At 57.1% G+C, this 10081-nt stretch overlaps 1 protein-coding gene across 6 annotated transcripts; it reads left to right on the top strand.

Moving 5' to 3' along the window:
- Nucleotides 1384-9874, top strand: TAGLN2 (transgelin 2). Of its 6 annotated transcripts, none has more exons than XM_013996883.2 (6): nucleotides 1662-1709; nucleotides 2658-2882; nucleotides 7280-7487; nucleotides 7946-8120; nucleotides 8417-8519; nucleotides 9063-9874. In XM_013996883.2, the coding sequence occupies exons 3-6, from the start codon at nucleotides 7308-7310 to the stop codon at nucleotides 9202-9204; spliced, it is 600 nt and encodes a 199-aa protein (XP_013852337.1). In that variant the 5' UTR covers nucleotides 1662-1709; nucleotides 2658-2882; nucleotides 7280-7307; the 3' UTR covers nucleotides 9205-9874. The 6 variants fall into 6 exon arrangements, with proteins under 6 accessions (XP_003125720.2, XP_005663269.1, XP_013852337.1 ...); XM_021089583.1 differs by lacking the exon at nucleotides 1662-1709 and adding an exon at nucleotides 1965-2011; XM_003125672.5 differs by lacking the exon at nucleotides 2658-2882 and having other exon boundaries at nucleotides 1384-1709.

The following is a 10081-nucleotide window of genomic DNA, read 5'->3' on the forward strand; positions in this document are numbered from 1 at the left end:
AAGGAAGGAGTCAGCCAACAGTGAATGCTTACAGCTTGTGCTGGGACAAATGCTACCTCTGGGGTGGGCCTCTGCAGGCATCCTCACAGAAAGTGGGAGCAATGATAATAGCTGTCAGCTGAGCACTCACTGTGTGCCGGGCACTGCTCTAAGCTCTTCACATGTATCATTTAATTCTCTACCACTCTAAGGTAAGTAGTACCATTAGCTCTATTTTTATAGACCAGGGAGCTGGGGTGTAGAGCTTTAGTGATTTGCCCCGAGGTCACAAAGTCCATGAGGGGTAGGGCAGGTGAGAAGACAGTCAAGGGAAGGAGGAACAGCCTATGTGAAGGCATGGAGGAGTGAAAAGACTTGGCCTCCCAGGGTGTCAGTGTGCACTGGAATATTCAGGAAGGGAGTATGGGGAAGAGAGAATGGAGAAGTAGGAGGGCATTGGTTGTTGATGTCCTTAAAAACCAGCATATATGGGATCGTCTAACAGCTATGAAAACTCCACTGATGGAGTTCATGGCTCAGAGGTTACGAACCCAACTAGTATCCATGAGGACACAGGTTCGATCCCTGGCCTTGCTCAGTGAGCTAAGGATCTGTAGTTGCTGTGAGCTGTGGTGCAGTTTGCAGACACGGCTCTGATCCCACATTATTGTGGCTATGGTATAGGCTGGCAGTTGCAGCTCTGATTGGACCCTTAGCCTGGGAACTTCTATATGCCGCAAATGCGACCCTGAAAAGACAAAAAAATTTAAAAAAAAAACCAAAAAATAAATAAAACTACACTGATAGCTGCAAGCAGGGACTCCATCCACCACAAATGATGTTCTCCTCCACCATCAGAGATGGAGGAACTGCCAGCCTCCTCCTCCTCTCTCTCTTTTTAAGGGCTGCACCTATTTCATATGGAAGTTCTTAGGCTAGGGGTCCAATCAGAGCTGCAGCTGCCAGCCTACACCACAGCTCATGGATACTAGGTTTGTTGCCCCTGAGCCACAACGGGAACTCCCTGAGGGCTCTTCTTCTGATCCCTCCAGGATTTAAGAGATGCCAGGCCTTGCTGTACAGTGGGAAAATAAAAAAAATAAAATAAAATAAAATTAAAAAAAAAAGAGATGCCAGGTCATGGAGGAGGAGATGAAGGGGAAAAAGTCAAGTCTGAACCCTGGGTCCCAACACTGGTCACACCCCTTAGGCCCTGAGAAAGGAATGACTTCACTGTTAGTCTCTGCCCAGGCTTGAAGAAGGTGGGGAGCAAGACCAAGTCCGGGAGCTGTCCTGGCCTGCATGTCACACCCTAGTCAATTGTGGGGGGGTGGGTGGGGAGTGTCTTCCTGTGCCTCTGTTTACCTAAACATCCTTTTTAAACCAAGAGGCTTCTTCGCACGTAAAAAACGCCCTTCTTGCGCTAACCTAGGCAGAAAGTTTCCCACTGGGGCACAAGTTTACGGGTTCTAGGGTAGGTGTAGAAGTTCTCCAGGGCGGAGGCTACTGTCTTGAGATCCTTTAACCCAGGTTCTGGTCTCCAGCCCCATCTCTTAAGCACTGCCCTCCGCTTCTGCAGTGCGGCGCCTTTAAACCCTCTCGGCCTTGCCCCGCCTTTGGTCCGCCCCGTCCGAGGCGGGAGCCTGCTGAAAACCCCCGGCCCAGCCCAGGCGCTCCATTCGCGCGGCAGCCCCAGTCTTAAGTGCGCAATTCTCCTGCCTGAGTGAAAGGTGAGCTGGAGGGAGGGGGTCCGTCGGGGCGGGGGAGGGGGGATGTGCGCGGTCTCTAGGCTGCAGGAAGCCCGAGCTTGCGACCTGCTCCTGTGAGCTTGGGGACCAAGGGCTCGCAGGCAGGGGTCCGATGACTGCTCTGCCCCGCCCCGGGCTGTCAGGTCTGTCCTCAGACTCTGACCCCGCATTGTTGAGCCATGAGGTCAGGCGGTGTTGCGGGTGCATAGACGGGGCGTCTGTCTGGATCAGGGACGTGGGGACTGCGTCCCTCCCGCGGACTTCAGCTCCAGATCCGTGCTAGGGTGAGGAAAGGAGGGCGTCAGGGACTGGCCCCGAGGGACGGGGCGTACAGGGTCCCAGCGCCCACCCTGGCCCGCTCCGCGCCGCCGGGGCTTCCCGCGCGACCCTTCACTTCCTGATTCCAGGAACACGTGTGGGTGCTGCTTGCCCTCTGCGTCCCAGTCCTTTCTCTTTATTCTCCTGCAGATCTTTTTTCTAGGGACTCCGAGGCGCGGTTTGGAGCAAGGGGGCTCCGTGCGCGGGTCCCGCAGTGGCCTCCCCTTCCAGGGTTGGCGCCGGGAGTTAAAGCCCCAGTCGCCTTGAGGAGAGTCCCCTGATCTCAGACATCTGGGAGGCTGCAGCTCTGACCGCGCCCCGGGGTGCCCTGCCTGTAGGCGGTGGTGTTGGGGGAGGGTGGCGGCTTTCCCGCGCCTCCAGCCCCTACGGGAGCCGATGCCCCCACTCCTTGCCCCCTACTGCTGGGAAAGTCGGTGGTGGCCGCGGGCGGGCGGGCTGCCCAGACCACTGCGTCACCCCAGCGGCGGGCGGTGGGTGACTCATCCCAGTAACGGCCCAGGGTGTGGCGAGGGGGGCGGCTGTGGGGGCCGGACCAGCAGGACCGGAAATGGACTGCCGCCTGGCCTCCACCCCTTCACCCCGGCTCTGCAGGCCTCCTGGAGTCTCCAGGAGCCGGTACCCGTGAGATTCAGGGGGAAACGTGCTATCAGTGAGCAGAAGTGAGGATGGACTGGTGTGGAGATCCGGTGCAGGAGGCTCTCCTAGTTTTCTGACTCCAGAGCACCAGACAGAGGGCCGGTTCCCCGTTTCCAGCTTCACTCCCGAGTTCTCCTTCCTGGTCCACAGAGAAGACTTAAAACTGCAGAGGAGGCCAAGGTAGGGTGGGGCCAGCAGCAGGGCCCTACCTGCCCAGAATCCAAAGGGTCTTTGTCCAGTTGCACTTCTCCCCCCATCCCCACCCCCACCCTCACTCCACTGCCCCAGTCAATCCCTCTTTTGCCTACTGGGGACTGGCTTCCTTTTCTCCCCCCACCTCCCCTCACCCCCCATCCCCTCTCCCTCCAGGATTTTCAGGTATGGGGCTCACTTGTTCCCAGGGCATTTCATCTTCTCCTGAACTATTTCCTTAAGTCTCCCTCGCTACTCCCAAACTCGAATAACTTCCAGTCTCCTCCACCCTACTCTTAACAGCTGCTTCTTTGAGGAATCCCTTGCACCTGTCTGTACCTGGCAACTGCTCTGAAGGAGCCCCTTTCCCAAGGATCTGCCCCACCCCATGCTCAGAGCCTCTTCACCACTCCTGTGTCGAGTGGATGTTTCAGCCTGGGAGCCCCCACCCTGCCCCATTCCTGTGTTTGGTACACAGAAGCCATGGCAACAGCCGCCAAGTACCCCTCCTCCCCTGGTGCAAAGCCTGTGGCTTCCTCTTTGTGTAGTTTCAGCTTTCTCTTCTGCTCACTGACTCTTGATAGCTAGGGGAGTGCCTTGGGACAGCCCCTCAATCATAGGTCTCCCACCACCCTTGCTTCTGCCTGCTGCCTGTGGCACTACTTTTTGGAAGCAAGTACCCCATTTTGCCCTTTCAGGATGGTCTTAATGCCAATTCTGAATTGGGAAGTTCCCCTGTGTCTTCTCTGCTCAATGAATGGAGAGTCCCTTTGTCTGCCCAGTTAAACCCCAGCCAGGAGCCCTTGAATCTTCCCACCCCCCACCCCTGTCCCATCCCTCCGCCTTTTCTCTGTCGTCAGCCCGGGTCGGATGAGGTAAGCTTCCAGCCCAGGGCCTGGGTGGGGCTGAGGGCTGGAGTGCCGTTCGTGGCCCCTCCCCCTGTCCCAAGTATTGTAAGCTTGTGGGTAGGGGCTGAGGGCTGTTCCCACAGCTCTAGGCAGCTCTCTAGTTTACTCACAGTCAATCCATCCCCCATGCGGTGCAGCTGTCCTTCTGGACCCCCAGTGGTGGGCATCTCCCACACAGCTCCTCCCCACCCCAGTAGGCAACTGGTGACTTCCCTCTTTGAAGGGAGAGCCAGGGTGAGTCCCCTGGGTGTCTCTGGGGTGGGCCACTCCAGCTCCAGCAGCCACAGCCCCTCAGCACTCCGTCCACCCACCCATGGGGGTGGGGAGAATAGCTGTAGCCTGGCTGGGCCCGGCGGCTCCCCTCCTCCCAGAGCGCTGCCTTAGGGCTCTGGCACCTCAGGGTCTAGGCCAATGGCCCCAGAGTGGAGACAAGACACTGCAGCTGGAGGCTGTGACCTTGCCAGCTGTGTCCAGGCTCCAGAGTTTAGGAGGGGCCCTCAGTACCCATCCAGAGGTGGGTCCGGAAGGCCGACTCTGTCCTGCCCATAGGTGACACTGGAGAGGTCAGGCTTTTGGCTGGCCCTCCCCTCCTAACCCTGGTGTGCTGGTTAATCATTCTCCTGGTCTCTTTCCTGGGGCCACAGTGATCCCTGGGCTTCGGGCCCTCTTGGCTCCCTGTGGACAGTCTTGAGGCCCAGGTGACCCCAGGGAAGTGGCTCCCAGACTTGAGGTCTGGACATAGGGCTGGAAAAGGGGCTCATCCATGGCCACAGTCCTCCTTCCTGTCCCTCCAGCCCCCTTATCTCCCCTTCCAAGTCTCTCCACCATGTGTCCCCCCCCCCCCCCCCCCCCGTGCGTCAGGGGTCAAAGGCTCACAGAGACTGAGTGGCGACAGAGTAGTTGGAGCTGGGCTGGGGGGAGGCAACCTTGTCTCCTGTCTCCACAGGCCTCAGCCACTCACTTGGCCTGCCCTCCCCCAGCCGAGTGTGTATGTGTGGCTGGCGCTGTGGGTCAAGGCCCAGACTGACATTTTTCTGGCCGGCATTCAGGCTGAGTGAAGTGGGGGTGGGTTGCTCTTAATGAGGTTTAAAAATAACTGATTTATGGGGAGGATCTCTGCCGGAAACGTGCAGCTCGGATAAGCTGGAGCAACCACACTGGAGTGTGGGGGAGGGGACGGGCCTGAGGCCCGCCACCTCAGGGGCTGAGAGGTATGAGGGGATATGAGGTGGCTGCTGTCCCCAGGGCAGGCCCCGGGGCCCACTGAGGAGGTGGTGGTAGGGTGGTTCAACCTGCTGTGTGTTGTTCCAGGGGGCCAGTGACTTCATCCCTGGAGTCTGACCTGGCCTGGGGCCAGGTATGGGGAGAGGCGTGTCTTCCTTCCCTCTCCTTTTGTCACAGGTGCCTGGCCTGGGGCATCCCCTCTCAGGAAGGTCAGACAGCTCTATTTCAGAGCAGAAAGGGGACTGGGGCAGGATATGGGGTCCTGTCCCTTCTCTGGTCCTGGCTTCCCCTTGGCAGGGGTCCTGAGTGTGAGATCTAGACAGGGAGCTGGTGGGTGGGAACAGACTACCTTCTGGGAGGTGCTGCCAGCTGAGGCCAGTAGTCGGGAGACTGCCCAGTTCTTCCTACCCGAGGTCCTCAAACTCATTTAAAGAAACCCTCCTGTGTATTTCCCCATCTCTCCCTCTCTTCTAGGTTTCCCTAGAAATACCACCCAAGGCTCCTGGTTAGTGGCCTGTTCCTCCTGTAACAAATGATCATGGGAGTTCCCATTGTGGCTCAGTAGGTTAAGAATCCAACTAGTATCCATGAAGATGCAGTTTCGATCCCTGTCCTTGCTCAGTGGGTCAAATGATCCGGCATTGCCGTGAGCTGTGGTGTAGGTTTCAGGTGCAGCTTGGATCTGGCATTGCTGCAGCTGTGGTGTAGGCCGGCAGCTGCAGTTCCAATTCGACCCCTAGCCTGGGAACCTCCGTGTGCCATAGGTGGGGCCCTAAAAAGAAAAAAGAACAAATGATCTCTTGGCGACTTAAAGCAACACACATTTCATACCTTCCAGTGCTAGGTCTCATTGACCAAAATCAAGGTCTTGGCAGGGCTGCATTCCATCCGGGAACCTAGGGGAGATTCTATTTCCCTGCCTTTCCCAGCTTCTCAAGGCCGCCTGCATTGCTTGGTTCATGGCCCTGTCTCACTCCAACCTTGGCTTCCTTCTCGCTTCTCCTACTCTGACTCACTCGCCTTCCTCTTTCACAAGGATCCTTGTTGTGAGTACATTGGGTTCCCCTGTATGACCCAAAGTAATCTCCCTATCTCAAGATCCTTAATTCAGTTAGATCTGCAGAAATCCCTTTTGCCACATAAGGTAACATTCGCAGGTTCTGGAAATTAGGACATAGACACCTTTGGGGGAAGGCTGATTCTGCCTACCACCGCCTCTAGAAAGGAAAGTAGCATTAGGTATTGCCTGGTTTTTCATGGGAAGTCCTTTTGCCTGTTAAGGGCCTACTCAGACCCACCTCTTCCAGGAAGTCTTCCAGCCTGCTTCTGCCCATACTCCCCTCAATTCCTGCAACATATGGTCTGACTGTGTAGTTTAATATTCATCCTGTACAATGCTTGCCCTTTCATATGTGCTAACTTTGTTTCTTTGGTGGCACTGGGGGCAAGTTTGGGACCAAGGACTTTTGTCTGTTCCACAATCCCCAGCACAAAGAGTGGGTGCTCAGCTAAAACCCAGTGGCTGATTGAGGGTAGATCCATCCAGTCCTCTAGTTCCTGGCATACGTTTCCCAAGCTACTGCATGTTCTCCCCAAACCATTCTTCCCTGTGCTGGAAAAGGCAGGGTTGGGGTTAGAAAGACCAGTTTACCTTTGCTAAAGCTGACCACCCCAAATGAGAGGCTAAACCCGCAATCCTGGCCTCATTGACCCTATGTTCTATTCTAGTGATTTTCTTTTTTTCTTTTTGGGCCACCCTATGGCATATGGAGTTCCTGGGCCAGGAATCAGATCTGAGCCACAGCTCTGACCTCCGCCACAGCTGTGGAAAGGCAGGATCCTTTAACCCACTGTGCCAGGCCGGGGATCAAACCTGCATCTTGCCACTGCAGAGACAACATCACTGATCCTGTTGTGCCACAGCGGGAACTCCATGCCGGTGGGTTTTGTACTTCATTGTAGCAGTGGAAGCATTCAAATGAAATCTAATGGGACACCTCACTATGCGAGACAGGCCGCCTGTCATAGGGGTGGGAGGACCCAGAGGTGCCTGCTTGGTCCTTTAGCCCCTCCTAGAGTTCTGAGCTGGGTGACTCTAGCCTGTGTCCAGGATCAAGGTGAGATTTCCTCCATTTGGCAGCTGTTCTCACATCTGGGGCCCACCCTGGGGACATGCTGTGTGTGCCTGCTGGCAGAATCCCCCACCCCACGGGCTGCAGAGCACTGACCACAGGCCCGGATGTGTCTCCCCAGCTCCACACAGCCACCACTGCCCTTCGGAATGGCCAACAGGGGACCTGCCTATGGTCTGAGCCGGGAGGTGCAGCAGAAGATTGAGAAACAATACGATGCAGATCTGGAGCAGATCCTGATCCAGTGGATCACTACCCAGTGCCGCAAGGATGTGGGCCGGCCCCAGCCTGGGCGCGAAAACTTTCAGAACTGGCTCAAGGACGGCACGGTGAGAGCTGGGCGCCTCTGACCAGAAGTGCCCGGAGAGCGGGGTTGGGTCGAGGGGACCAGGGATCGTCTCAGCTGGAGAACTAGGAGCAGCCCTGTCCCAGCCTTTCCTGAGCTGGGCTGTCTCCATCGTACAGAGGCTCCCTGCTTCCCTCCCTCCTGCTGAAGGAAGTGTGGGTGTGAATGTGACTCGCTGCAATGGAAGCCCAGCCCGGGGGACCCGGGAAAAGGAGTCTATGGGAAGAGCTGGGGGAGGTGGGCTCTAGTCACTGACCCTGGAATAGCAGGGTTTATACTCTGGGCCCAGAGGCAGGGGGCAGGGCGGAAAGAGCTGGAGACTCGCTCCAGGTAGGTTCGGAGCTGTGTCTTCAGGTGGGAGAGGCATCCCTGTGGGTCACTCTCTCTGGCGCCACGCATGGTGCATGGCCTCACCTCTGCACACCTGCTGTCCCCACCCAGGTGCTGTGTGAGCTTATTAATGGGCTGTACCCCGAGGGGCAGGCCCCCGTGAAGAAGATCCAGGCCTCCACCATGGCCTTCAAGCAGATGGAACAGATCTCCCAGTTCCTGCAAGCAGCCGAGCGCTATGGCATCAACACCACTGACATCTTCCAGACTGTGGACCTCTGGGAAGGTGGGCCAGGGCCAGGGCACTGTCATCCAGAAGACCAGGGGCTGGGCTGGGCCATCTCCACCGGGGAGAAGGGACAGGTTTCTGGCACCCTGAGGACAAAGAGTGGGGGGTGTGTGTGTGTGTTTGTGTGTGTTTTGAGGAGGAGTTGGCCACATTGGGGGCTGGGCTGGGAGAAGTGTAGGGAGCCTGAGAGTAAAAGAATTAGGCTGGGCCTGCTGACTTAGTGATAGAGATGGAAGCCTAGCATCCAGGACCCTGGCCCTGATGATGCCAACACAGCCCTTTCTGCTTCCCAGGAAAGAACATGGCCTGTGTGCAGCGGACGCTGATGAACCTGGGCGGGCTAGCGGTAGCCCGGGATGATGGGCTCTTTTCCGGGGATCCCAACTGGTTTCCCAAGTGAGTGCTGCTGGGGCAGTCCAGGCCTGGTGATCCTGCTCATTCCGGTCCCTAGGGAATGCCCTTTCCTCATCTTACTTAATCCTCACAACTGGAGTTCCCCTTGCAACTCAGCAGGTTAAGAATCCGACTAGTATCCATGAGGATGCAGAGTCGATCCCTGGCCCTGCTCGGTGGGTTAAAGGATCTGGCATTGTAGGTTGCAATCCCAGCTCGGATCTCACGTTGCTGTGGCTGTGGCGTAGGCTGACAGCTGCAGCTCCCATTGGACCCCTAGCCTGAGAACTTCCACATGCGTGGGTACCGTCCTAAAAAAACCAAAAAAAAAAAAAAAAAATCTTCACAATCTCCCAGAATGACAGATGACTGTCCCTTTTGAGAGATGGGGGTGGGGGGCGGGGGTGGTTTCAGAGAGCTCAAGGCTTTCCAGGGCAGAGCCGGCACCTGCACCCAAGACCTCCGAAAGCCCGTGTCCTGTCCAGGGAGGATGTTGACGGCGGCAGCCTCCACCCTCCTCCTAACCAAGGCTCCCTTTCCACCCAGGAAATCTAAGGAAAACCCCCGGAACTTCTCCGACAACCAGCTGCAGGAGGGCAAGAATGTGATCGGGTTGCAGATGGGGACCAACCGCGGGGCATCCCAGGCAGGCATGACCGGCTATGGCATGCCACGCCAGATCCTCTGATCCTGCCCACAGCCCTGCCCCCGCCCGCCGTGAATGGTTAATATATATATATATTTTAGCAATGACATTCCCCGAGAGCCCCGGGAGCTCTCACACTCCCGCCTGCCAGGGTGGGGGCCTGGCCTGTCTCCTCTTGGGGTGCCCGGCGGTGGCCTCTCCCCTGTGCTTTACTAATACATTCCTTTCTCCAGACCCACCAGAACTGGACCAATGGACTTTTTTCCCTGGGACCAAAACTGAGGGGTGGGGGTTGCTCGCCCCATGCCCCTCTCCCCGCCAAGCCTCTTCTCTTTTTCTCGGGCTTCCCCCCCACCACCCCAGCCCCAATAACCCGGGCTCTGTGCCTTAGTCTGTTCCTTGGCTAGGGGTCAAGGATGCTGCCTAATGGCCCTCTCCCCACAAGTATGCCTCGCCCGCAGCCGTGGCTGCAGGGACTTAATCTCTAGGGAGGGGCTGTGGCAGCTGCCACCCCAGCCCAGCTGGACTGCACTCACCACAGTTCTGGGGCAGCTTGCCCCGAGAGAGGTCCTCTGGCTTCTCATTTTCCATTCCTCTCGCCCAGCTAAGGGGTAGGGGTGAGGGGACTGGGGAGGGAGGGTTGCCCACTGCGGGCTGGGGCTTGAAGAACCTGAGTTTGCTGATTTAAATAAAGAATCTCTGTCTTTTTTGAGATGGACTCTGGCTGTGTCTGGGGCGGCTGAGCCTGCTCTTGGGAAGGGAGGAATGTGGAAGCAGGTGTCGTGACTGGTTCAGGGGAAGAGGGGTTTGAGATGAAAAGGTGCAGGGACACCCCGTTCCACTTCGATTTCCTTCCCCTTCTTTTTCTCACTTGGCTCAGGTGAGGCTAGGTGGGGTTGAGAAGGGACCATCCCTTGCA

The sequence above is a fragment of the Sus scrofa genome, chromosome 4 (assembly GCF_000003025.6).
Source record: "Sus scrofa isolate TJ Tabasco breed Duroc chromosome 4, Sscrofa11.1, whole genome shotgun sequence".
Classification (NCBI taxonomy): domain Eukaryota; kingdom Metazoa; phylum Chordata; class Mammalia; order Artiodactyla; family Suidae; genus Sus; species Sus scrofa.

Excerpts from the sequence above, each read along its gene's own strand:
- TAGLN2 (XM_003125672.5), top strand. The coding sequence starts at position 7,308 with ATGGCCAACAGGGGACCTGCCTATGGTCTGAGCCGGGAGGTGCAGCAG. Across the intron at positions 7,488-7,945 it reads ACTGGCTCAAGGACGGCACG|GTGCTGTGTGAGCTTATTAA; the intron begins GTGAGAGCTGGG and ends GTCCCCACCCAG. Across the intron at positions 8,520-9,062 it reads GATCCCAACTGGTTTCCCAA|GAAATCTAAGGAAAACCCCC; the intron begins GTGAGTGCTGCT and ends CTTTCCACCCAG.